Genomic DNA, 27,333 nt, shown 5'->3' on the forward strand with positions numbered 1-27,333 from the left:
TTCAGCTGTGCCGCTGCATAAAGGCAGCCCAGAAACCACCTTTTCATTCCCGTCAACGTACATCCCTTGGCACTAAAGGGACTGGCAAAACCCCCTCGCCCTTACCTGCCAAGATGCTGGCAATCAAGTCATCTCTCTGCCCTAGGAAGTTGCGGGAAGAGGAAGAGGAAGAGGAAGAGGAAGAGGAAGAAAAGGAATTAACATTCAGCCGGGGAAACAGACATCAGAGCCTTCTCAAAGTCTGACCTCAAAATTGGGTTGGGGGGAAAAGAGCGGGGCCACATTCTTCATCCCCCCGGCTTTCCCACGGTGGGAGAAAAGACCCCCGCCCCGCAATGCCAGCAGCCAACTGGGATTTTGCAGACGGCGGACATTTCTCAGCTCGGCCTGGCACCCCCTCCTCCTTCAGCCCTTACCTTGACTGGGGACAATGCTGGGGCTCCGAGTTGGGGGCAGCACATCCGGGAGGGGTTTCTGCACCTCTCGGGCTGGCCCCATGGTGGCACAGGAGGGGGTCCTCAACAGGGCCTCCTGTTTCGGCTTCTCTATGTTCTCCTGCCAAAAGTGTGTGTGGGGGGGAAGTGAAGCTGTGCCTTCCAGCCCTTTCAAACGCCACCTCCCTCCCCACCGCGCCAACTAGCTTTGCAATGCCAGGCCGTGTCATCCAAAGGTCGACCCCTTGACTTAAAGGGAGAATGCCCCGTGGGTTTCCACCCACCGCAGTCTGTCCATCTCGATGCACTTCCCACCCCTTCCTTCCCACCCTGGGAGGCCTCACCTCACTCTCCCCCATCAGAGCGGCCAACTGCTTGGCCCGCTGGTCCATTAAGCTGACATGCTTAATTGGGTTAATCAAAGCCTCGGCGTAATCTGCGGAGGGAAGAAAGAGAAGCCCTAAGCCTGGAGAACCCGGTTCAGACACTTGCTTTCTCTGTTGCACATGTGCACACCCACATACCCATGTCTAATCTACCATGAGAAAGGGAATGCCCTGTTAAATCATCCTCTCGATTCTGCGTTGCTGCAGTTTGGTTATAATCCTCTTGGCCAATTCTTTTAAAAGGAGGTGGTAGTTAGCAGATGCTCGTGTTTCTGATATGCCAAGCGTTGACGCAAGAAGCTTTGGGAGAACGCTTCTGCTGCCTGGCCTGCTTCTCAGCCACAGTCGGAATTGGGATGCTGAGTTAGACATTGAGCAACGTTCCCGTAATTTCTGACTATCAGCTAGCAGATATCTGAGCATTGTAGTGGGAAGAGAGAATGGCCTTGAGGGACAGGAGGAAGAGCTGCTACAAAGACAACGGTCAGATAAAAGAAATATGAGTCCGGGCCAGAACTGAGAAAGCATGTCAGACAAGACCCTCCCTTGTTCTCATGAAGATAAAGGGAGGGAGGGGGGAAGCACATTCAGACTTGCAAGGTCCTGTTATGATAATTCCACAATAAAAGTAGTATCAAACTGCATGATTTTGGTTTGCACCACACTTTCCCCATCCTGGTCTCCACCCTCCCAGAAAGGACCCACCCCCTTTCCCCAAGCCATTACTTTGATGATCATCGGGAATATAGTCGTAAGCTTCTGTATAGACCAGCAGGGCTGGGAGACACAGGGGCTGGTTGCTCTCGCTGCGCAGGCTAATATAGTGGTACCCTGAGAAATGGAAAATGACACACACACCAAAGATCAGCACAGACATGTTAAGACCAAGTGGGAAATCAGCCCAGGTCTTTGAAGAGAGAGAAGAGCTCGGGACTCTGGGGCTGATTTCCAGCATCTCCAGATGAATAGATAAATAAAAAATAGAATCTGATGCAGTGGAATTTTTTTTCCCCTCCCCAAGATGCTGGAGGGCCCCCGCCAGTCAGGGCAGCTGGATGGAGAAAGTTTGAGCCAGTTTCAGGTAGTGGCTAAGATGCTGGGCTAGAAATCGGGAGATTAGGAGATCTATCCCTGGCTTAGCCACAGAAGCTGGCTGGGGGACTCAGGGCCAGTCCCTCTTTCTCAGCTCAACCCACTTCATGGGGTTGTTGTTGTGGGGAAAGTAGGAGGCAGGAGCGTTCATATGCTGCCTTGAACTGCCCCAAAATAAAAGCGGGATAAAAATCTAATAAATAATAAAGTTGCAAAAAAAAAAAATCAATACACCATTGATTAAGGCAGTGTTTCTCAACCCTGGCAACTAAGATGTGTGGTCTTCAGCTCCCAGAATTCCCCAGCCAGCCAAGCTTTTCCACCTTGGAGCTGTTACAGGTAGTCCTCGCTTAACGACCACAATTGAGACTGGAAATTCAGATGCTAAATGAAGCAGTCATTAAGTGAATCCAACCTGATTTTATGACCTTTTTGCAGCAGTCGTTAAACAAATCGCCATGGTGTTAAGTGAGCCACGTGGTCGTTAAACGAATCACATGGTTCCCCATTGATTTTGCTTGCTAGAAGCCGGCTGGGAAGGTCGAAAATGGCGATCACAGGACCGCAGGATGCTGCGACGGTCATAAATATGAACTGGTTGCCAAGCACCCAAATCGTGATCATGTGACCATGGGGATGCTGTGACAGTTGTAAGTCCTTTTTTTCAGCACTGTTGTAAGTCTGAACTGTCACTAAATGAATGGTCATTAAGTGAGGACTACCTGTACTATCTCAGAAGTATCCTGGGATGATTTTTTTGGTGGGTTGCATGTAAACCCCATTATTCTGCAGAGGAAAAAGGCATGGAGGACGAGGGGACCAAACCCTGCAGTGACTTTGCCGCTGGGGGGGAGATGGGGAGCTCACCTGCGCAGATGGCGGAGACGGGCAAGATCCGATGGCCCACAAATTTGCCCCCCTCCTCAAAAACAGCGATGCGCAGCGAGGCGAGAGTTGGCAGCACAACCTGCACAAACAGAGAGACGTAAGAATTGCTGGAGGGGAGCGCCAAGTGCTGGTTGTGCCACAGATTCTCTGCACCGCCCCCCTCGTGAATAAAACCAAAGAACGTCAGCATCAAAGACGCAAAATTTAATTTCTGGCCAGCAGCTTTTGGGCAGTCGAGCTCGGTCTGCCAGCCAAAGCTGGAATTTCTGGTGAGAAAGAAACACGCTCAGCACATGCTCAGAGGTGCGCTGATTGCGGGCCCCGAGGAACTTCAATGCTGCCCCGCAATGGTGGGGCTGCTGCTCTGGAGAAAATAAATGCTTCTCTTAGAGACCGTCCCGGTCTTCCCACACTCACCTTGTGGAAGACAAACGGCTCCTCGTCCCAAACCGGGTTGAAAGAGTTGCCCTGTGAGGTCCGGGTGCGGAATTTGCGCTTGGTGTCCACTGGCAGCCCGAACATGTCCACCTCGACATAGATGCCAACCCTCTTATCAGACAGGAATTGCCCGGATATAATCTGAGATTGAGACAGCAGCAAGGTGGGTCTCTGGCCTGTCCTGGGTTTCCTGGCCTAACCCTAAAAGGCAAGGCTGGTTGAACTCACTTGCCAATTTCTGATGCAACATATGGAGGGCATTCTATATATGCTCAGAAGAACTCTCTTCCACCCAGCTTGCTAGCTCAAATAGATTCTTCTTCCTGTGCCCGTTACGTTCCTGGATTTCCTTACAAAAATAATTTTGCAGGCTCCAGTGCAAAGGGACGGTGTTCAGTTCAGCATCTGACTGATATATCCAAACGCCCTACCGCAGGGCAGAGATAGATGCAGCCCAGCTGCACAAGGGTAGACTGCCCCTAAAGCTGGAGGCTCTGTTCAGTCCTCACAGCTGATCCCCAGAGAACCCCACAGATTCCTCTGCCCACCAAGGCTGGCACCTTCCTTGCTTCTCCCCTAGAAGCTGCCAAGGAGGGATTTCTACACTGCTTCCACCAAACTTTACACCCCTCCTGCGAACCTTCACTTTGACCGTGTTGGCCACGATGCCGTCGACGATGTCTTCGGTGAACGGGTCGAAAAACTTGTCCGGCCGTCGCATAAATTCAGGCTTGAGCAAGTAGCCGCTCCGGCGGTTGTATTCGAAGATGCCCAGATTCAGCTGCATCGGCAAGTCTGCAGGGACAGCGAAACCAAATTGCCAACCAAGTTACTAGTCCTTATTGCTAGCAAGTGGAGGTAAAGCCAAGGAAAAAAAGCAGCGACCAGCCGGCCACCTACTGTACACCCCACAGCTCCATTCCTCCCCTTTATTTAGAGGCAAAGATTATTTTTAGTGGCATGAACTTTTATTGAGAATTTAGAGCTTCCAAGTATGTTTTGGGGGTAGGAAGGAAGCTAAAAAATGGAGGGGAAAACCCATTTGTCAACCCCCCACCCCCACCCCAAGTGACCTGTTCTTTGCCCAAGGAGAACTTTTCAGGCACTGAAAACCTTTAAAAAAAATAAATATGTAATTACTGGTCACCCAGTCAGCCAGATGTTTCGGCTGGATTTGGCATTCTTGCCCACCTATCGAATCCTTCCCAAGGACCTGGGATAGGCAGATGTTGTTGTTTAATAGGGTTAAAGGTTATTCATTATTAATAATTATTATTAAATTATAATTAATCGCTTTAAGTCAATACATAAATAAATAAATAAAATGTAATAATAACAAACATCTGCCTATCCTAAGTCCTTGGGAAAGACTTGACAGGTGGATAAGAATGCCCAAACCAGTCTAAACATCTGGCTGACTGTGCAATGAATAATGATTTAAACTGATTTCCCCAGAGGGAAACAAGGAATATGGAAAGCACAGAAACTATACATTTCCCAGAAGTAGAAGCTCTGCGTTAGCATCCTTCCATCTTCATCTGAACAGGCACTTTATGGCCGGCAAAGCTAAAACCCAGCCCCCATTGGGCGACCTAAAAAAGGCTCTTGCCCACTCACATGAAAAGACCCAGGGAAAGGACCGCCCTTTTTAAATACATACACGCCTGCGCAGGTTCCTAGTCCTTATTGCCATCCAGCCAAGTCAAAGCAGAGAAAAAGAGGGCAAACTCACCCAGGGACTGAAAATTGAGGGCCACCATCTGACAGCCAGCGTTCCAGAATAGCTGGGGCATGTAATTGGAGGAATCCACACGGGTCCCTTTGGGGTAGATTCGACTTAGCTGCTTCTTGTTGTATCTGGGGGGGGAAGCGTGTTAAGGCAAATATGGAGCACAAAAAGCTGGTAAGGCCTGTCCCTGGGTGGTGAGCCATCCCCTTGACTATCGACGTGCAGGACGCAGCTCAAAGCAACCCACTTCCAACCTATTATCCACACCTCCTTTCCATCCACTCTTTCTTCTTAAGGTTAGAATCCTGGAATCATGCCGCTGGATGGGATCTAAGAGGTCATCGTCCACCCCCGCTCAAGGCAGGGTCCCCTAGAGCTCTGTTTCTTAAAGTGGGGTCCTCACACCCCTGGGGTTCCCCCAAGACTCTCTCAGGGGTCCTCAAAATCAAAATTATTTGCCAGCCAATGTCGAAAAAGAACACAATACAGGTAGTCCTCGCTTAATGACCACAATTGGGACTGGAATTTTGGTTGCTAAGCAAAGCAGTCATTAAGGGAATCCAACCTGATTTTACGACCTTTTTTGTGGCAGTCATCGAGCAACCGCCACAGTCATTAAGTGATACATGTGGTCGTTAAGCAGATCACACGGTTCCCCATTGGTTTTGCTTGGCAGAAGCTGGCTGGGAAGGTTGAAAATGGCGATCGCGTGACCACAGAATGCTGCGACGGTCATAAATGCGAACCGGTTGCCAAGAGCCAAATCATGACTGTGGGGACACTGTGGCGGTTGTAAGTGTGAGCACCAGTTGTAAGTTCAGGATACTCGACGAATTCCATGGGGCTGTTGGTCAGCTGCTCCAGGCCCTTGGTCTCCACAAACGAAGACATTTCGTAAGATTTGTTGCGTTCTAAAAAAGGAGCGAAAGAAATCACAGGACATCCACCTTCTGCATGCACCGAGCAATTCATTTTTCCCATAACCACCACCCTGCGAGGTAGGCCGGGCGGAAAGGGAGGGACCGGTCCCCAATCGCCGAGGCAGCTTGCCCACAAAGGGTGGCTTTAAACCTGGCAAAAGGCCTCTTGGACACAACAATGCCAGGGGGTTGACGACTTTCCAGCGGTGTATTTAAGCACTCTGGGAAATCCCCAGATCTCGCACTGCTGATTGCTAGGGGGGATGTTTGCAAGGATGGGAGGGGGGTCAGAAAAGTCACAATGGCAGCCCCACCCAGGCAATCAAAGCACAATTTTTATGTGCGTCGTTATTACAGTGACCATAAGTCCTTTGTCATAAATTTCAGAAAGCTGTCCTTCAGATTTATTTTTCAACCACTCACTTTTGCCCTTTATTTAACTCTGACCGTACAAATGGTCCTGCTTAATGCCCAGCCTGATTGCAGAAGTCCTTTTTAAGACCTGCTCCTTACAACTCACCTTGTTATGCTTTTTAGATATTTTTTTACTAGAATATGTTTAGGTAAGGTTTTTCTTGGTGGGCTCCTGAATTTTCCATTGTAAAGCAAAGTTATAAACATAAAGAATGATTTTTTTTTTTAATCCTTATGAACCTCTTTTGGATCTGCCCCTTTTTCAGGCTTGTCTTTTATTTTTTCCAAGAAAATACAGGCAGTCCTCGCTTAACAACCATTTGTTTAGTGATGGTTTAGACTTACGACGGTGCTGAAAAAAACGACTTACAATCGCTCCTCACACGTATGACCATTGCCGTGGCCCTGCAGTCACGTGTTCACAATTTGGGTGCTTAGCAACCAGTTTGCATTTATGACCGTCGCAGCATCCCACGATCACCATTTTTAACCTTCCTGGCCGGCTTCTGGCAAGCAAAATGAGTGAGGAACTGCGTGATGTGCTTAACAACCACATGGTTCGCTTAACACCTGTGGTGATTTGCTTAACGACCACCGCAAAAAAGGTCATAACATCGGGTCAGGTTTGCTTAATGACTGCTTCGCTTAGCAACTGAAACTCCGGTCCGGTTGTGGTCGTTAAGCGAGGACTAGCTGTATGGTCACCGTAATTACGATGCACATTAGCCAGACACCCCGGCTCACGTTTCTGTGCCCCAAACAATTCCAACAAAAAGGCAGAAGCTGAATCCAGCCGCCTTTCCTGCTACTGAGCCAGCCCTCGTCCCACCCTCACTCACTGCAGGCCACCTCAAAGGATTTAAACTTGACTGGTTCGATGTAGTTCACCAACGTGGACATCTCTTCCGTGGCATTGACCTCGCTGCTCGCAGTGCCCTATCCAAGCAAGAGGGGGCGGGGGGTTGGCAGAGGGAATACAGGGAAGAAGTCAGCATCGATGTTCTAGCCGCCTTAAAACTCCACATCCCAGAATCCCCTCTGGCTCACTGCTAGTGGGGAGTTCTGGGAACTGGAATCTTAACCCTCTGGGGATGCCTCGGAACTCTGCAATAAATCCTGGGGGGAAAGAATAACATTTCCCATGTTCCCCGTCCCTTTTGTTCAACCCTTCGAAGGCCACCGGGGCAGCCCAAAGCATGGTGGGTATGCCCAGCAAAGCTGCCCCCTCCCCCCCGTTTGCAGGTACCTCATCGGTTGTGGGTTTTTTGGGATCTTGCTGTTCCTCCTCCTCCTCACTTTCAGCCTCCCGGTCTGGAGGTGGGGAAAAGGAAAGGGGGTTAGAGGCCTGTGGGCAAGCGGTTGGCTGTTTGTCTGTACGATGAACAAAACCTCAGTCTGGCGGCTGAGCCCCAATAAACGACAATTCCCAGGAGATTTGAAAGGGTTAACTGTTAAAAATTACATAAAGGCTCTATTTGGACTACCATTTAGAACAGTGTTTTTCAAACCTGGCCACTTGAAGACGTGCGGACTTCAACGCCCAGAATTCCCCAGCCAGCCATGCTGGCTGGGGAATTCTGGGCGTTGAAGTCCGCACGTCTTCAAGTGGCCAGGTTTGAAAAACACTGATTTAGAATAAGCATTGGGACCAAGTGTTCTCTCTCTCCCTTCCCCTGCTGCCTCTCTGTCAACTTCTGAGCCGATACTCCGGTTCCCAAAAAGTTAAGATTTCACTGCTGGGACCAAGCAGGGATATTCTGGCTCAATATTGGCTAACAAATCAAAGAAGCCAATCGCAATAAGAAGAGAAAAAGGATGCGTATCCGTGATGAGCGTCTGGGGTACCATCAGCTAAGAGGGATGGGACTCTTCGGCAGCAGCATCCAGCTTGGCCTGTTAAGTTGTGATGTGACTGAAGGCAGCAGAAAAAGGTGAGGACGTTTTGCCCCATAAAAGTGATCATCCTTATCTCCACCTTAGCTTGGACATGCTGCTGCTTTGGGGTACTTTTGCAGGGAAATCTTACCGATAGATTTGCGGGGTTCCCCTAGTTTTGTCATCCTGTCAGAAGCCTTCTCCTCCCCATTGGTCAGGATCGAGGAAAGGATCTCGGGCTGTTCGGCAAAGGGAGACCCTGAAGGAGGGGAAGAGACAATGAAGTAAAAACAGCCAGCTTTTTGTTGTTGTTGGTTTCGTCTTCCCGCCTCAGCTACTTTTCCTTGCGTGCTGTGGCTTCTCGGACTGTCAGCCTGGGATGACATAATCAGCTTCTTGCTCCTGACTAGCTATCATGGTTGGTTGGTTTAGTGTAATATATAAACCCAGTCAATATGGTTTGTAAACTAAGACATATAGAGGCTTCCTTGAAAATTCAGAAAGATGAAGGCAGGGAGTCACGGCTGCAATGCCAAATACCTCCAGATAGGAAAAACAAGCTGTTACCAACTTGCTCAAGCTTTAAAATCTGCAGGGAAAACCTTTTTGAAGGCACCCCTGCTGTCAAGGACCTGCCTCCCCCGCACCTTTGCCCCACAGCAGAGGGTCTTCACCTATACAGGTAGTCCTCACTTAACAACCACAACTGGGACCTGAATTTCAAGTGCTGAGCAAAGCAGTCATTAAGTGAATCCGACCCAATTTTATAAGCTTTTTTGCAACGGTCATTAAGCGAATCATGCTGTTTCCCATTGATTTTGCTTGCCAGAAGCTGGCCATGGTCACGTGACCATGGGACCCTGCGACGGTCATAAATGTGAACTCATGATCACATGAGCGCAGGGACATGGCAAGGGTCGTAAGTGTGAAGACCTGTTGTCAGTTTTTTCAGCACCATTCTAAGTCCGAACCATCACTAAACAAATGGTTGTTAAGCGAGGACTACTTGTATTGCTCCAGGTACGGAGCACACTCAACATTTAGGAAATCTGTAAAGATGCAGCTCTTTCACCAGGCTTTTAACGGGCCATTAACCTTTGCAACAGTTTGAATTTATGCCTTTGCCTTTTGAAAATTGTTTGGATTCTGCATTTTACTGCTGGTTGGCCAGCTTGAGCGCGCCACCCAAGGAGAAAAGTGGGCCGTCAATCACAGAAGGTTCTGAGGGGGAGAGACTTAGCAGACAGCAGCTTTCAATATTCCTTGTTTAATTCGTTTTCTCGGCTCCGCCACCCCATCTTTTGGGACGGCCGATGCAGTGGGGATCGGCCATGATAAATCAATCAATAAATAAAAATCCCTCGGCGATGCCGAGCGAGAGGTTGAAAGAGTGAAAATGCAGAGTGAAAAGGAAACGCAGCTCCATCTAGCATCTGTGTTTGCAGCTCAGAATGAGTCATTGGAAGGGACGAGTAACAGCCTTTTCCACCATTTCCAGGTGGAATGCAGGACTTTGACCACGTAGGTGAGCAATGTGGTCAAAGTCCTGCATTAAGCTTAGCATTTTTTAAAATCAAAGCCTTCCCCCTCAAAACCTAAAAAAAAGGGTGACTGGAAACCCCTGATAGACTTTTTGCATGAAACAGGAAAAAAAATGAACTTGTGATTTATGGTTTTGATGATTGGACAGGATAGAGCAGTGTTTCTCAACCTTGGCAACTTTAAGATGTGTGGAAGTCCACACATCTTATGGCAGACTGGGGAATTCTGGGAGTTGAAGTCCACATATGCTGGCTGGGGAATTCTGGGAGGTGAAGTCCACGTATGCTGGCTGGGGAATTCTGGGAGGTGACGTCTACATATCTTGAAGTTGTCAAGGTTGAGAAACACTGGGACAGATTACAGAAAGAGGAGTTATGTTGTAACCACAGAATAAGAGGCAAATTTATAATTGCACTTATAACGGCTGTAAAGAAGATCGGAAGCTACTTCTTTGTATCTTTTTACTTTCTTTTCTGTTTTTCTTCTTTTTTTTCTTCCCTTTTAGCTTTTTCTTTGACATCTTTCCTTTTCTCTTACTCTATATTCATTTGTATTAGTTTTTATCTTCCTTTTTAAAAAATCTTTAATAAAAATATTATATATACTGTATATACACACACACACACAGAGTATATATATTTCATTTGTGTCTGATTCTCGGAGACTGTGTGGACAAGTCTGTGCAGTTCTCTTGGCAAGGGTTTTTTTTTTTCCAGAAGTGGTTTACCATTGCCTCCTTCCTAGGGCTGAGAGACAGTGGCTGGCCCAAAGTCATTCAGCTGGCTTTCAGGCCTAAGGCGAGACTAGAACTCACAGCCTCCCAGTTTCTAGACTGGTGCCGTAACCACACACCAAACTGGCACCCATCCATCCATCCATCCATCCCAAAAAAGGGGAAATCCCAGTTCCAGCCACTAACGACTTCATTCTCCTTCCCAAACACATCTTCCATCGTCAGATTCTGCATGGAGCCCAACCCGTACAGAGGCGTTGCAAGTCTCGGCTTCTTTGCTAACTCAAAACCAAGATGGGTCCTTTTCCCAAAAGAGAAGCGATGGTCCAGCATTTTGGGCACGTACCCAGGGCAGGAGAGCCGGGCTCACCCACCCCCGATGAATCACTGTAGCAGCTGGGTGTCTGCTCCAGAAGCCGCTTCCGTACACTCCCTTCCGTCCCCTTGGTGTGGGTGCGACGCTTCTTGTTTTTCACCAGAATACGCCCCAATAATTCCTGGGGGCTCGGTAAGGGCACGCCGGGCTGAAGCTGCAAGAAGAGGGGGAAACACGTGTTGGAAGATCAGCTGAACCAAAGCACAAATTTGGGGAAGCGGGGGAAGGCTAGGGTCCCCCCACTTCAAATCCAATGCCTTTATTCATTGCAAAACAATGGCACCCCATTAAAACGGAGGGCCCCCAGTTGGGGATCTCAGCTAGCCAGCCTCAAGCCCATTTGGGGAAGCGTAAAGCCATCTTCTTTAGCATCGCATCACAGAACGCCTCCTCCTATCCCTTGGGCGCACCGGATATTTTTCGAAGGGATCAATAAGCAGGGCGTCTCCGAAAATACTTCGGCAGTATTCGGCCATCTTGGCCTGCTGCTTCGCTCTAGAAAGGAAAAAACACTTGACATCCATTTTTTGGCAGCGAGCAGAAAGCATCCGTGAAAAGGAGACAGGAAGGGGTGGTGTTTCCCATGGGGGCCCAGTGCCTGCCTTACCAGGTGGGCCAGACAGGGGACACAACCAGATGAGCTAATTCTACCATATTGTAAGGCTACATTAACAGCATCTTGCAAGTCTGAAAATACAAATCTCCCACTATCTCCTTTACACTCTGAGAAATTAGGGAAGGTCCCTTCTGAGCCTCTTGCCTCATCCATTATATAGCTATGGGCTCAGCTGCCCCTTATCTGACTGTTCCCCTGGCAGCATCTCTGGGCCCAGTCTCCCAAGGTCATTCTCACAAACCATTACACCCAGCCCGGCTGCAGCAGCTTACTCACGAATCAACGTGGTTCTCAAACGAAAGGATGACGGGGAAGGGCGACGTCTTGAACGCACTTTCCGCAATGGCCTCGATGACTTCCTGCAACAGAGCAAGACACAAGCAAAGGGATCAAAAGTTTGGGAGCGAAGGGATCAAAAGCATTTGCCGCAGAGTAATAAGCAGCTTTTCCGGAAGGGTTTGAGTGAGCGTGACAATATGCTTCCCAAGCAGCTCCCTTGCAGTTAAATATATATAAATATATATTTATTAAATTTATATTATTTATAAATTAATTAAATAAATATGTATTATATATTTAATTAATTTATATTATATTCCCACACATTATAGGTAAATGGAAGCTCCACGTTCAGAGGCACTCTACTGTCTTCCTTCCAATCTAGCGGTTACTAGATTTGGATGCAAGATGACCAAGGCCAGTTCGATCTTTCCAGGCCCCTTTTAAAAAAAGGAATATTCCCAACTTAATAAAGGAAGGACTCTCACGAGCTCCATGTAAAGATTTAGGACATTCTCTCTGCTTCTCTGTTCTAAGATGGAGGGGGGGGGCGGAAAAAAACACTCCATGCCCTAAATAATATGAGGGAGATGGGCAGTGATGAAATTTGAAATATAACTAAATAAATATAAATAATATGCTAACCATAGAGGTCATTGCCTCCATGGCAAGGGGGGCTGGGTGCTAGGATTTTGGAGGTCCTGGGGTGCAATGCCTCAGCACCTCCCCGCCACCCTAGAAGAATTCCCTTTGATACAGCTGAAATCCTTGCCTGAAATGAAAACAGCTGTATGGCACTTGAGATGCTGGATGGTCATCTATCAGAGAGGGACCCAAGCAGTGTTCCTCAAACTTGGCAACTTTAAAGACGGCTGGCTGGGGAATTCTGGGAGTTGAAGTCCACGCCTCTTGAAGTTGCCATGTTTGAGAAACCCTGCACCAGGGGTTCCTGCCTGGAGGGGGGCTGGACTAGATGACCTCTCAGGTCCCCTCCAACACACAATTCCATGATTCTAATCTTAAGAAGGAAGACTGGATTGAAAGGGGGGGGGTCTCTTGCCCTCCAGGAAGGGAAACTTCCAAAAGATGTACCTTGAAGGGGATTTCTGTCGTCATGGTGAAGCCATGGGTGATGAAAGGCTCTTCGTCTTGGGGACGTCCCTTCCAGCAATCAAGTTCGATGCATCGGCACCCACTTAAGAGCACCTGCCGGTACATTTCCACAGAAGAATTGCCCGTCAGCTGCCCAGCTAGAGGGAAAAGGGGGAAACTGTAATGGTCTGTGGGACTGGCCTTGGGAGACAGGAGGAAACGGTCGGATAAGAGGCAGCTGAGCCCGCAGAGGGAATGGGGATGTGGAAAACATCTCAGAAGGGACCCTCCCTAGTTTCTTGGGCTGTAAAGGCGAGGGGGGAGAGACGTCCTTTCAGACTTGCAAGATTCTGTCAATGTTCCAATAAAGTAGAATTAGTTCATCTGGGTGTGGTTCCCATCTGGCCTACCTCGCAAGGCTGACAGAAACAGAATATAAGAAAGAAAGCTCAGATGCTGGAGAAAAAAAAATCCGGAGGATCGTGCCAAAGATCCCACTTTTAAATTGGAGGTGTGCAACTGCAGGCCCCCAAGGACCTGGGCACGCCTCCAACATTATTCCCCAAGTGGAATCTCTAATAAGATCCAAGGGGAGCCGTATGAAATCTATTCCTAAAGGTCCGTGATCCGAACTCGATTTAAATGTGCGCCAAATCAAGTTTTGCTTTGCGCCCGAGCTAGCCCTGCATGCTTGCTCGGGCTGTTTTTTGCAAACATTTCTTCTTTGGTATTTTGAAGCATGAAAGTACCACCCAGCAGTGGTCCTGCCTTAGAAAAAGGAAAAAAATGAAGAGACTGCCTACTGTGTGAGCTTTTCGCTTCCCGAACTGAGCACAGAAATGCTTTTGTTACACCCTAGTTCTCCTTTGGGGACGATAGGAAATTGCAAGCTATTATCCATGGGAAAAATGCCTTCGTTCTCTGGTGCCAACTAATTGGGACGTCATCTCCAGAGGATACAAGACGGAAGGCCGGCCCATCGTGTCTTCAATTATTCTGCCATTTGGTTGTTTTTATTTTCCCGCTGGCTTCATTTCTATGTGTACGTTGTTAGTGGCTGGATTCACACCCATGCCCAAAGCCAGGTCTTGCGCATCCATCATCCCCTGAGCCATAAACTGCAAGGGTTGGGTTCACATGCCACTCTAAGCCAAGATCAAGCCAACATATTATGGCTTGCAGTGATGTGCAACCATTACTTGTCACTTCTGGTTTCCCTGGGCCCCCCGGCTGTTACAGAACTCCAACCCCCAGCATCCCCCACATTCGGCCAAGTTTGCAAAGGCTGCTGGGAATTGCCGTTCAATCCCCCCAAAATTTGGATTCAAATACATACGTTGATACAGACGATTTTAAAGATTAATATTCAATTGAAGGCAGAACTTTTCCATTTAGGGTTGATGGATAAACAATTAAAAAAGAGCCATGGAAGAGTATTACAGGATACAGTCTCCATGGGGAGATTATTATATGCACAAAGATGGAAAGATTCAGCAATTTCCAGCATGGAGGAGACGGATAAACTGATTTCTTTGATTAGAGAAAGGTCATTACTGACATTCCTCAATGACTAGAAATGACTTCGTGCGTGAGAAGGAAAATAATTTTGTGATTTATGGTTTTGATGATTAGAAAGAATAAGTTATAGAAAGAAGGAATTACGATTAAATTGGTCTGATTAGAATTGTATGAGTAACTGCCAAGAGGGATATCGGAAGCCGTTTCTTTATATGTATATATTTTTTTTCATGCTTTCTGTTTTATTTTTTTCTTTCTTCTATCTTCTTTTCTCTGTTTCTCCTTTTCTTTTCTTTTCTTTTCTTTTCTTTACTTCTCTTTTTCATACTTATTTTGATATACACCCACCCACTTTTTTTTCTTTCTTTGAATGTATTTCTTACCATCTATGTAAAATCTCTTAATAAAATTATTTTTAAAGAAAAAAGGGAATTGCAGTTCACATAACTTAGGGGTTCCACCTCTCTGCCGTTAAGGGACATTTAAAAAAGCAAATTGTACTAATAAATAAAGAGCTGGGTGGAGTCCCCCTTGTGCCTGGTGCTGTTTGCTGAAATGTCAATAAAACATTCAGCATAGAGCCATAAAAAATATGAGTCATTCAATTCTTCTCTCAGGCACAACGCAGTTAAATGCTTCGGCCTTAAAACGATTCCGCAAATCATCTTGAATTAAAGAATTCACTCACAATACCGATTAACCGGGGGATGCTCCAACTTGGTGACACCACCGCCCTTGACCTTATAAAGAAAGGATTTCATTGGAATTCCGACGGGGCAAGAAACTATACCACTTATTTTTAATCCTTCTCTTTTAATCTAGGTTCTGCTAGGCTTCTCAAACTTTGCTGGACAAGCAACAGCCCACAGGGGGTTTGTACGGGCAAAATGAGAAGCAAAGCCCACAGTCCAAAGTTACGACGACGGCCTTGGAATGGGTGCTTCACACCCATTGGGGAAGCTGGATTCGCTTAATGACCGCAGCGATTCACTTAACAACTGCCATAAAAATGGTCGTAAAATTGGGTCCGGTTATGAGGTGACTCGACTTATGACCGCAACAACTTACGATGGGAGTTTCGGTCCCAATTGTGGTCGTAAGTCGAGGACTACCTGCATATACAGTGACCATACGTCCTTTATTATAAAGGACAGTCCTTTATTTCACAAAGGTGCCCTTTGGATTTATTTAATTTAATTATATTATTTTCTTGGCTTTGCTTGTGAATTTTCCTTTGCAAAGCAAAGCTATAAACAGAAACAAATAATTCTTCTCTGACCCTTATGAACCTCTTTCAGATCTGCCCTTTATTTTTTTTCCCAAGGAAATAATGGTCACTGCACATATAGGTGCCTCTCAGACTGCTGGGGCTTAAGCCATCCACTTCCCCCTCTTAAAATTCCCAAATCTCCCTTGGTTTTAGAGGACTACTGAGCTACTGTTTAAGAAGGGATGCAAAAACGGTTCAATAAGCATCAGTTAAGTCCTGGGAAAGAAGAAAGGGTGAGAAAGAAACTCAAGATTGCCCTGTCTTGATTCTCTTTGGTGTAAGAGATTGCAGAGGGAGACAGGCAGACTTTCAAAATTCTGCCATCACACCCTACAACGATAAAGTGGCACTTCTGCGACCCTTGCGGTGTCTGTTTCCTGACCTGGCCTAGGGTTGACACTCAGAAACTGGCTCTGCCACCTATTTTCAACAAACCGCATGAAGCTCAGTGCAGCTCTGAAGCCAGAAACATGGCATTCTCCTGGCTTAAGACAGGTTTAATAATAAACCACAAATTGCTACGTTCTGTGAGCCGAAAAAGCATCAATGTGTAAATGGGGGCGGTGTAGGTCCGCAACATGCACTAAAACAGAGCCAAACAAGCTACACGATGGCTTAGTGGGAATTTAGAGAATACAGGTAGTCCTCGCTTAACGACCACAATTGGGACCAGAACTTCCGTTGCTAAGTGATGCAGTCATGAAGTGAGTCGTGCCCAATTTTACAACCTGTTTTGCTGTGGTCATGAAACAAATCACTGGTCGTTAAATGAGTCATGTGGTCTTTAAGTGAATCTGGCTTCCCCCATTGATTTTGCTTGTCGGAAGCTGGCTGGGAAGATTGCAAACGGTGATCACATGACCCCTGGGCTGCTGCAATCATTGTAAGTGCAAGGACTGGTTGTAAGTCATTTTTTTCAGTGCCGTCATAACTTTGAACAGTCATTAAATGAATGGTCACTAAGCGAGGACTGCCTGTATAGAGAGAGAGGGGTGCCCGCACAGCTGCTTGGCGTGCGTCTATATGTACCTGTGAGGTAGGTATTATGTGAAGAATTAATGAAGTAGCTGCTCAGCGGGTGGGTCATGTCATCGCACAGGTCCAGCTCTTCAGGGGGCACAATGGTGTTCTCTTCACCCCCCAGGTAGCGCCCAAATCCTTCCAGGGACATCTGATCTGGGGAACGGAAGATAAGGGATTGGGTCAAACGTCATCCTATCAAGCAGGACCAGCCCCCCACTTTGCCAAGGTCACGGAAAACCCAAGAATTTAAAATAAAAGATATTTATTGGAAACAAGAAGCAAGCTACAACGAAGAGAATTTCAGCAACTGCTTCAATTCAAGAACTAGCCCTATATTACTACTACTAATTTTGTTGTTATTATTCCCGGCCTCTATTTTGTTCAGCTCAAGCCAGCCTACAGCTCAAGATCTGCCTCCTATTTTCTTCACAACAACCCTGTGAGGTGGGCTGGACTGTGCTGTGGTCTGTGGGAATGACCTGGGGAGACTGCTGCCATAGACTAGGCAGCAGTGAGATAAGAGGCAGCTGAGCCCACAGAAGGAACGGGGGCGTGGAAAACATCTCAGAAGGGACCCTCCCTAGTTTCTTGGATTGTAAAGGCGGGGGGGGGAGATGTCCTTTCAGACTTGCAAGATGCTGTTAATGGAACCTGACAATAAAGACAGAGCTAGTCCTCCTGGGTGTGCGTCTTGACTGGACTACCTTGCAGGGCTAACAGACCGAGAGAGAACAGCTGGCCCAAAGTCACCCAGCCAGTTCCTGTGCTTAAGGCAGGACTAGAACTCACAGCCTCCTGCTTTCCAGCACCCTAACCGCCGTACAAATTAGTTCAAATCTTTTTGCATTTTGCTTTTCTTTTTCCACTTAAGCAGGCGGCCTGTTTCCACCTACACCTTCGTTCTGCAAACATCAGATTTGCTAGGATCTTGTTTTTTTACAGACTGGGAGAGAACCCTTACAGGTCTGCAAAGAGCGGGAGGCAGGTTCTCCCTGGAGGCCCCGTGGTCCAGAGACCCACGGGGCACTGCGCGCCCCGTCTTTTGCCCCACTCAATGCTCTGTCTCGTAGCTCACCAAAAGGGTATCTTACCCCGTTGCTGGAACTGCTGGTTGGGTTCGTACTTGGCGATCAGTTGGCGCACTTGTGCCCGCGTCAGAGGGGGGTACAAGACCTCGTTCAGCCGGGAATCTCGCTGCTTCTGGTTGATAAACTCCATCAGCTGGTCTAGGCTCAGATACGGTTTTCCCTTGGCTCCGCTGATTGGGCGAGGAAGGACAGGAAAAAAATTTCATCGAGCCCTCGCTGACTGTACGGTGAGTGGCATCCAAAGCGGGGGATTTGGGCCGTAAAAGCTGCAGACTAACTAAGTAAGAAACCTTTCTCTGATTCACGACGTCGTCTCGCCAGGAAAACGCAGTTCAGTCCTTTTCAGAGGGACTAGAAACTTGTTTGGGGAATTTAAACACGAAAACCCAACAGAACATGAGATCATGAATTTTAGTCATACTGCAAGAATTGCACGTCAACTGGGAAAATACAGGTAATCCTTGCTTAGCGACTACAGTTCGGACTGCTTGTTAAGTGAAGTAGTCGCTAAGTGAAACTGCGACTGTGCTTATGATCTGACTTCAGCTTTCCTTTGCTTTACAGACCTGCAAAGGTCATCAATGGGAGGACTGGTCGCAAAGTTACTTTTTCATCACCGTCATGACTTCAAACGGTTGCTAAATGAGGCAGTCGCTAAACGAGGACTACCTCTCTCTCTTTTTTCATCAGCTTCTTTTACCTGTCTTTTTTTAAGAAGCAGAGTGCGTAAAACATAAATTCCTTCTTTTTATTGCAACGTATTTAAAATATGTGGCAAATCCTGCCATCAGATGTTAGCAATGCAGTCTTGCAAAACTGTTCAAAGGTCTGAGTGTGTTGGAAAAGGTTATTGAAAAAAGGTAATGGTTTTAGATAAAATCTCATTTTCTCAATATTGATCTCTTAACAAATATGCTAATGTTGAGGGGGTATAAAATAACTGATCAAAAAAAGGTAATCCAGAAATAGACTCCAATCCACCACAACGATCTTCAGAAGATATAGGTAGTCCTTGCTTAATGACCATAATTGGGACCAGATTTTTGGTTGCTAAGCGAAGCAGTCATTAAGTGAATCTGATCCAATTGTATGACCTTTTATGTGGTGGTCGTTAAGCAAATCACCACAGGCGTTAAGCAAACCATATGGTCATTAAGCGAATCATGCGGTTCCCCATTGATTTTGCTCGCCAGAAGCTGGCTGGGAAGATTGAAAATGGAGATCACATGACCACGGAACGCTGCGACAGTCATATATGCAAACTAGTTGCCAAGCACCCAAATTGTGATCACATGACTGTGGGGACACTGTGATGGTCGTAAGTGTGAGGACTGATTGTAAGTCGGTTTTTTTCAGCACCGTCGTAAGTCCGAACCATCACTAAACAAATGGTTGTTAAGCAAGGACTACCTGTACACCATGTCTAATTCGCCATTTCACACTGGCTTCAGATCCGCAAAGACGCTCTCTTTTACTCACATTTCCAGCAGGATTTTGTCAATGTCGGGACGAAGGCAAAGCTTGTTCAGGAAGCGTTCAAAGATCTCCAAAGTGAACTCCTCCGGTTTGATCGACTCGCTCTGGGAAAGACACAAATTAGTGCAAATGGGCTGTGGATTCCAGAAAAAATTCAATTAATTCTTGAAATTCAGGGGGGTTGGGAGCAGGGACATAAAGGGAGGCTGCCCGGGTCTGGAGAACCAAACTGGCTTGAACAGGGAGATTTAGGGATTTGTCCCAAGGAGCAATGGAAAGGGTAAAGGAAATGGGTAAAATTGCAAATGATGCTTGGACATCTGCCACAGCTTCCATGATCTATTGTCAACAAGGATCAATGGCCATAGGGCTGGGAGATGCATTAAGCACAAGCCCTACGCGTAGGAGTCTGCCCCGGGGAAAAACAAAATAATGAGGCCGGACCAGCTTCTCCAGGCCATATTGTGTCAGCCTCCCCAGGTAGACCAGGCAGAAAACACGACCAGCTGAGCTAATTCTACTTTATTGTAAGGCTAAAAGGTAAAGGTAAAGGTTTCCCTTGACGTAAAGTCCAGTCGTGTCCGACTCTAGGGGGCGGTGCTCATCTCCGTTTCTAAGCCTTAGAGCCGGCGTTGTCCGTAGACATTTTCCAGGTCATGTGGCCAGCATGACTCACGGAACGCCGTTGCCTTCCCGCCGAAGCGGTACCTATTGATCTACTCACATTGGCATGTTTTCGAACTGCTAGGTGAGCAGGAGCTGGGGCTAGCAACGGGAGCTCACCCCGCCGCGCGGTTTCGAACCACCGACCTTCCGATCGGCAGCTCAGCGGTTTAAGTCTGAAAGTACAAATCTCCCCCCATCTCCTTTACAGCCCGAGAAACCAGGGAGGGTCCCACCTGAGCCTCCTTCTCCCGCCATTATGCAGCTGCGGGCTAAGCCGCCTCTTATCTGACCATTTCCTAGGCAGCATCTCTTCGCCCCGTCTCCCAAGGCCTTTCCCACATGCCATTACAGAGAATCAGAGAAAAGAGCAAGCAGCCCAGAGGAACATACCCTGTTGAAGTTCAGGCCACAAGATTCCAGGGCTGTCTCCACTCGCTTCTTGTCAGCTGAGAACATTTTGAGAATACTGCAAGGGGGAAACGAGAAGGGCCTGGTCATACTGGCAGCACCGAGACTGAAACTCAGCTTGGCTTTCCCTCCACCTGACCATCCCCAGACCTTCTGACTGCCCCTCCCATCGTTCCCAGCCCATGCTCCTGGGAGACGGGGCAACGGGATCTGTAGTCGAACCAATCTGGAAGAGAGAGTGACACGGCTGGACCCAGGTCTCACCACGCAAAGCAGAATTTGCAGCTGGCCAGAGTTGCAAGAAACAGGGATGCCAACTAAACTGATCGAGTTTCCAAGCAGGAGGGATGAAGAAGCAGCAGGCCCCACCAAGGGAGGGTGATTAATTGGACTTTGAACATCTCAAGAACAGACTTGTCTGAATGACGAGGCTTTAGAGCCGTATTTCTCAACCTGGGCAATTTTAAGATGTATGGACTTCAACTCCCAGAATTCCCCAACCAGCATGCTGGCTGGGGAATTCTGGGAGTTGAAGTCCACACATCTTAAAGTTGCCCAGGTTGAGAAACACTGGCTGGGGAATTCTGGGAGTTGAAGTCCACACATCTTAAAGTTGCCCAGGTTGAGAAACACGTCTTTAGAGATTTGTTTGTGGATAAGAGATGAAATGTGGGAGGGAGAGATCGTTTGTTGTATTTCAAGAGAAGGTGGAGAAGGGTTATACTTGTTATGATGGACGGGGAAGTCATTTCTTTACATATTTATTTTCTTTTTCTTTACTGAATTCTTATTTTTTCTTTCTTTTCCATTTGTCCTTTTTCTTCTACTTTTTCTTTTATTTTTTCTGCCCTTTTCTTTTTTTAGTTTAGTTTGCATTAGTTTTTACTATGTTTATTAAGAACTTTCATAAAATTTTTTTTTTTTTTTAAAAAGAACAAACTTGCCTGTCTGCAGGCAGGACCAGAAGCCCTGGGTCGATCTTCTGGGAAGGCTAAAAATATTCGTAATACAGGTACTCCTCGACTTATGACCATTCGCTTAACGATGGTCCGAAGTTACCACGGCCTCGGAATTGATGTTTTACCACCTGTAAAGCTTTACAGCTGCTTTAAAGGTAAAGGTTCTTTACAGCCTGTAAAGCATTTGTGTTGTAACTTGTCTCGACTTATGACCACAAGCAATTGTGGCTGTAAGTCGAGGACTACCTGTAATAAAACAATCCTGCGAGGCAAGGCTTCTTGGAACCAGACCTGGCTTGGCTTCTCTCTCCCAAACAGAGCAAGGAGGAGAGTTACACAAAAGGAGCTGTGATGTATAGATTGTTCCTGCAGTGCTTTGGACAATATGCTCGGTGGACAAGCTTCAGCGCTCTCGTTCCCTCCCAACCCTGCACAAACTTTGCAGAGCACAAGCAGCTTCCAAAGCCAATAATGGTGCCAAGCCCTGGTTTGGCGCTTGGCCCAGCTTTTGGGAAGAAACCAGAGAGGTGGCATTCACACAGAGCCAGCCAACACCCCAGCCACCCAGAGCAGTCCCAACATAACTCAAACCCCATAAAGCAGGAGCCAAATTGTCTGTAATCTACATTTATGGCCCTTTTCAAAACAAACTCTTAATATTATGCTACCTAAGCAGCGTTTCCCAACTCTGGCCATTCCCAGGTGGGTGGACTTCAAATCCCAGAATTCCACAGCCGGTGTGGCCGTTGATAGGAATTCTGGGACGTGAAGTCCACACATCTGGGAGTTGCCCAGGTGAGCAAATGCTGCTCTATTAGTGCTTCGGCTGCTGTTTCAGACAATCTGATCTGCTAATAGCCCATGTAGGCTTCCTGGACTCTTTTTCACCATTTTGATGATTCTGTTCATTTCTTAAATAAAGATGAAAAAACACTTGCCACCTATGGGAGGATTGCCTGCAGACGTAGATTTTGCATGAAATATGTATAATGAAATATGGGACTCATTTATACAAAATACAGTAGTTTGGGGAAAGCATGATGGCTATTTAATTGCATTAGAAATAAATACAGAAATATATTTGCATTGTATTTTCATAGATAAATCTATACAGAATTGTAATTGTTTATTGTCGTAATGATAGAGTTCATATTTTATTGTACTTTTTCTATTATACTTTTCTCACTTTTTAAAGCACTTTTTTTTTGATAACGTATGTATCTTTATGCACTGTGTTTTTTGTTTTTTTCAATTTCTGTTATTCTCTAAAAAAAGCAATTAAAAAAATTAATAAAAAAGAAAGAAGAAAAAACCTGGCCAATGTTTCCTCAGGAGGTGGTGACCAGTGGGGGCCAAAGGTCTCAGTTTAAGGCCCCGTTCAAAGAAAAGTTGCTCTGTTGGAGGAGAAGGGCATCTGAAGTCTGAGAGTTTCCTGCGTGGCTTTTTTAACTCTTGATTTTAAATGTAAATTATGCTTTAATTCAGTTTCAAGGCATTTGTATCCGCCACCCTGAGCATTTTGTAAACGGAGAAAGAGGATAATTTTTTTTAAGTGGGTGGGGCATAACAGAAGTGGGCATGAGCGAGAATTTAGGAAGGGGGGGGATCCCATAATTTTGACCTTTCTTTTCCCCTTTCCCTCTTTCTCCTCCTTCTTTCCTTCCCTCTGTTTTTCTTCCTCCTTTCCTTTCCTTTTTCTTTCCTTTTTCTGTTCCTTTCTCCTTTCCTTTCCTTTTTCCTTTCCTTTCCTTTCTCCTTCCTCCTTTCCTTTCTCCTTTCTCCTTTCCTTTCCCTTTCCTTTTTCTGTTCCTTTCTCCTTTACTTTCGTTTCTCCTTTCCTTTCCTTTTTCCTTTCTCCTTTCTCCTTTCCTTTCCCTTTCCTTTTTCCTTTCCTTTTTCTGTTCCTTTCTCCTTTACTTTCGTTTCTCCTTTCCTTTCCTTTTTCTGTTCCTTTCTCCTTTACTTTCGTTTCTCCTTTCCTTTCCTTTTTCCTTTCTCCTTTCTCCTTTCCTTTCCCTTTCCTTTTTCCTTTCCTTTTTCTGTTCCTTTCTCCTTTACTTTCGTTTCTCCTTTCCTTTCCTTTTTCCTTTCCTTTCTCCTTTCTCCTTTCCTTTCCTTTCCTTTCCTTTCCTTGCCTTTCTCCTTTCCTTTCTCCTTTCCTTTTTCCTTTCTTCTTTTTCCTTTCCTTTCTCCCTCCTTTCCTTTCTCCTTTCCTTTTTCCTTTCTTCTTTTTCCTTTCCTTTCTCCCTCCTTTCCTTTCTCCTTTCTCCTTTCCTTTCCTTGCCTTGCCTTTCTCCTTTCCTTTCTCCTTTCCTTTCTCCTTTCCTTTCCTTTCCTTTTTCCTTTCCTTTTTTCTTTTTCCTTTCCCACACTGTGCAGAAATCAAGGCTGGCATCCTAGATAAAGAATACTAAGATCTGGAAGGCCATCAGAAAGAACAAGGTAAAGGGGAATCATCTTACTTCTTGACAGGGATCCTCCCATCTTGATTAACCTGGATTTTCAGCCGGGTGTAGCTGTCAGGACACAAGTGGAGAGTTAGTTAACGGGGCAGGAAGGATAGGTGGAGCCGCTTATCACGGCCAGGGAGATAAGCTGAGACGGCCTTCTCCAAGGAATTTCTTCAGCCCGGACTGGGTTTTGATTCAATTCTTCTGTTTCAGAAGGCTGGCTCTGGTTGGCCAAGATTGCAAACGGAAGTCAGGTCAGCAAACGGGCTTGGTGGATGAGGGAGCCCTGCCTTTACCCTAATCGGCGCTGGGAAACCACTTACGCTTTTTGCAGGAAGGTATTCCGAGAAGCGTTTTGAGCTAGGATGTTGGTAGCGAGTTTGAACAGTTCCTCAGTCCATACCTGGGAGGAGAAGAAGGAAGAAAGGTAATCCAGAGCAATGTTTCTCGACCCTGGGAACTTGAAGACGTGCGGACTTCAACTCCCAGAATTCCCCAGTCAGCATGGCTGGCTGGAGGAGTCTGGGAGTTGAAGTCCGCACGTCTTCAAGTTCCCAAGGTCGAGACACGTTGCTCTAGGAACTGTTTTTGCCAATCTTTGCTCATAGATAATATTGCAAAACCCCTCAGACAGGGGCCCAGCTCCTACTCTACCTCAAGACCTGGGAGAACAACCAGAATTTCAAGGACTTTTGGAATATCTTCAGGGCAGGAGCCAGACAGATCTCTGGATTCTTCTGCATTGCTTTAGATCAGTGTTTCTTGACCTTGGCAACTTGAAGACGTGTGGACTTCAACTCCCAGACTCCTCCAGCCAGCCATGCTGACTGGGGAATTCTGGGAGTTGAAGTCCGCACCTCTTCAAGTTCCCAAGGTTGAGTTAACACTGCTGTAGGGACCTGTTTTTGCCAACCTTTGCTCCAAACAGACTCTTGGACTGTCATCACAACTGATTCCTTTAGCTACAACTCAACAATGCAACGCAACGCACACCAGCACGCTCAGGGACAGGGCACCTCCTAGAAACGCGGAAAAGCCAAAACGAAGCTGGTATCTTCCCAGATTTCAGCCAATTTTTAAACATTAAGCCTAGTTTGATTTGGAGGGCCAGCAGACACCATTCAAGGGCGTCACGGAATACAAAACCACCAGTTCTTACCCCTCTGCAGATCTGCAAAGCGAGGACAACTTTAAAAAGGGGTCAGGAAAGAAATAACAAATAGGGTGAACAAGCAAGCTTGGCTGCTGTGCTCATCTGAAATACAGATTCTGGCTTGGGTAACCTAGAAAGAAACCACCGTTTATTGCAATGTTCAATTAAACCGTGGTTTCAAACACTCTGCCTTTATGGCTACCGTTTCTGCATTTAAGTGCCGGAGGTGCACTGGGATGGTTTTAGTTTAATTTTTTTTTTTTTAAAGTTCTCCTGAAAGCATTACTTTGAAAGAAACAGCATTAGCAAAACAACAGCCACAGCAATAACGATTTGTGCAAATGAGAACCCAGCCATTAGCCAATCACAACTCTGCCTAAGAACCCAAGAAGTTTTCTGTCATTGATTTAGCTTAATTAGTAATCCAAAACCGAAAGGAAACAAGGGCATTCTTTTATTCCATAACAGGAAATCCTGAAGGAATGCAGTTCTATCTGAATAATCCTAGGCAGTTGATACAAGCAGTAAAATCAAGATGGAAGAGGTGTTCTGGTTGGTTCCCTGCGGGGGTCATCAAAAATAAATTCCCTGCATGTAAGAAAGCTAGCATCTCAGGGAGAAAGGAGTCAGACTAATTGCTGCCTTGAGAAGCTAGCTATCAGTCATGACATTTTTCACCTGTCTGGCCAGCAGGCTGGAAGCTGTTCTGTTTGAGATAGACATTAATTTAGTATTTTGGGTCTGAGCTAGGGCATGCAATGCAGGTTTCACACTTGAGGCACTGGTCAACTTACCTTTGCTGTATTATCTTGGACAACTGCCATGAAGTTGAGAAAACTCACGTTGACCAAGTCAGGTCCGTGAACCACTGTTAAAAGTTTCTCCTCGGGCCGTTGCTCTGGGCCTCCAAAGCCCAGAGTTTCCCGAATCTTGGGGTCCTTGAAAAGACAGGACAGGAAAAAGCAGCATTGGGAGAGGTGCAGGTTGTTAAGCAGCACAGTTTTTGTTAGAGTCCAGTGTTTCTCAAAGTTGGCACCTTTAAGACATGTGGACTTCAACTCCCAGAATTCCCCAGCCAGCATGGCTGGCTAGGGAATTCTGGGAGCTGAAGTCCACATGTCTTAAAGGTGCCAAGTTTGAGAAACACAGTGTTAGACTGATGATGGCCACTGAAAATGCAGATGAACCCTTAATGCTTAGCATGATAGAGGGACTGTAAAATCCACTCATTGCCTTAAGCCTTGATTTGTTTTTCATTACTGGTCTGAAACCTGAAATTGTGCATGTCAGCTTCCCTAAATACTCTCCTGATATATAAACCTCAGCTCCCGGATTTCTCAGCACTGGCCATGTGTCTGGGGGATTCTGGGAACTGAAGTCCATACCCTTGAGAAGAAGCCCTCAGTTCCCAGAATTCTCAGCAACAGCCACACTGACTGGGGAATTCTGGGAGCTGAAGGATGGAGAGCTTGTTGAACCCGATGGATTATCTAATAATGCAGAATTCTAATTCAGAAAAACATACTTAAAAACAAACATCTAATTTGTTTTTAATCTAATTCAGAAAAACATAGTTAAAGAGATGGGCGGTGAATACATTTATAAAATAAATAAATAAGAACAAATCCAAGCTTAACTCAACGAGAGGATCCTACAACTGGGTCCCTCCATCACGCTAAGCTATTACACAGGTCATCCAAACAGTTTAATTTTATTTACTTATTTTATTTCATTAAATTGAGGGGCTGGCTGACTCCAAATGACTCTGGGCGGCTTACACGTTAAAAATTAAAGCACAAGGAAAAATCATGGGCGCCCAGAGAAAACACACCAAAGATCAGAGCTTTGCATGTGGGGTGGATCGAGCCAGTCAGCCAGAAACCAGCCCCAAATTTTTGGGCTATCACACCGCCATGAAGACAAACAGGTTTGGGGAGCACGGCCCCCTACAAACCCCGATATACCTTGGGCAGCTTGGCATAGCGTCCGTTCCGCGTGTCTCGGATGCAGCTGATATCCAAAACATCCACTTCCTGGGAGGTGGGGGGGGGCAAGAAAAGAGAAGGACAGATGCCTCTTCAATTAATGTGCATTATTAGCGGACACGGCCCATTTCCCCCACGTTCTCCTGCTTGAACAAGCACCACAAAATGTGTTAATTAGGCTAGATAACGAGGTCTCCCTCCTCCCTGCCCCTATGACGAGGAACATATTAATTTTAGATTTGTCGGTTTTCACTGCCAGACACCTCCTTTCGTGCAATCCTGAAAGCTGACTTTTGCATAATTGGGGGGGGGGGATCAAAGCGACACCAGGAACAGCAAACATTAGTCCCTGTTATATTCATCCCTTAGCCCAGTTTTACCCCTTCACGCTCCCTTCCCTTGGCACCCCAGCAGGAAGGCAATACATTTTCACTCCATCATATCTGCTTACGTTTCCATTAATTGCCCCTATTAGAGGCCGTAATTTATTGCAGAGAGCAATGTTCCATGCTTCAGGCTGCGA

General features: G+C 46.4%; 1 protein-coding gene across 2 annotated transcripts in view; it reads right to left on the minus strand.

Annotated features, from left to right (window-relative positions):
• The window catches only part of PLCB3 (phospholipase C beta 3), a 50,958-nt gene that overhangs the window by 8,768 nt on the left and 14,857 nt on the right, over positions 1-27,333 (minus strand). For both annotated transcript variants that reach the window (XM_063317144.1, XM_063317145.1), the window contains exons 3-26: positions 26,790-26,858; positions 25,620-25,763; positions 23,996-24,075; positions 23,685-23,738; positions 20,246-20,321; positions 19,193-19,293; positions 17,717-17,883; positions 16,632-16,778; positions 12,815-12,972; positions 11,720-11,802; positions 11,238-11,322; positions 10,798-10,981; positions 8,328-8,435; positions 7,548-7,612; positions 7,141-7,237; positions 5,794-5,878; positions 4,971-5,095; positions 3,879-4,033; positions 3,218-3,379; positions 2,780-2,879; positions 1,547-1,651; positions 779-870; positions 417-555; positions 106-141 (exon numbers count right to left, since the gene is read on the minus strand). In XM_063317144.1, coding sequence (XP_063173214.1) covers positions 106-141; positions 417-555; positions 779-870; positions 1,547-1,651; positions 2,780-2,879; positions 3,218-3,379; positions 3,879-4,033; positions 4,971-5,095; positions 5,794-5,878; positions 7,141-7,237; positions 7,548-7,612; positions 8,328-8,435; positions 10,798-10,981; positions 11,238-11,322; positions 11,720-11,802; positions 12,815-12,972; positions 16,632-16,778; positions 17,717-17,883; positions 19,193-19,293; positions 20,246-20,321; positions 23,685-23,738; positions 23,996-24,075; positions 25,620-25,763; positions 26,790-26,858 — 2,617 coding nt within the window. The remainder of the gene's footprint in view (positions 1-105; positions 142-416; positions 556-778; positions 871-1,546; positions 1,652-2,779; positions 2,880-3,217; positions 3,380-3,878; positions 4,034-4,970; positions 5,096-5,793; positions 5,879-7,140; positions 7,238-7,547; positions 7,613-8,327; positions 8,436-10,797; positions 10,982-11,237; positions 11,323-11,719; positions 11,803-12,814; positions 12,973-16,631; positions 16,779-17,716; positions 17,884-19,192; positions 19,294-20,245; positions 20,322-23,684; positions 23,739-23,995; positions 24,076-25,619; positions 25,764-26,789; positions 26,859-27,333) is intronic.

Source organism: Candoia aspera, chromosome 17 (assembly GCF_035149785.1).
Source record: "Candoia aspera isolate rCanAsp1 chromosome 17, rCanAsp1.hap2, whole genome shotgun sequence".
In the NCBI taxonomy this organism is placed as follows: domain Eukaryota; kingdom Metazoa; phylum Chordata; class Lepidosauria; order Squamata; family Boidae; genus Candoia; species Candoia aspera.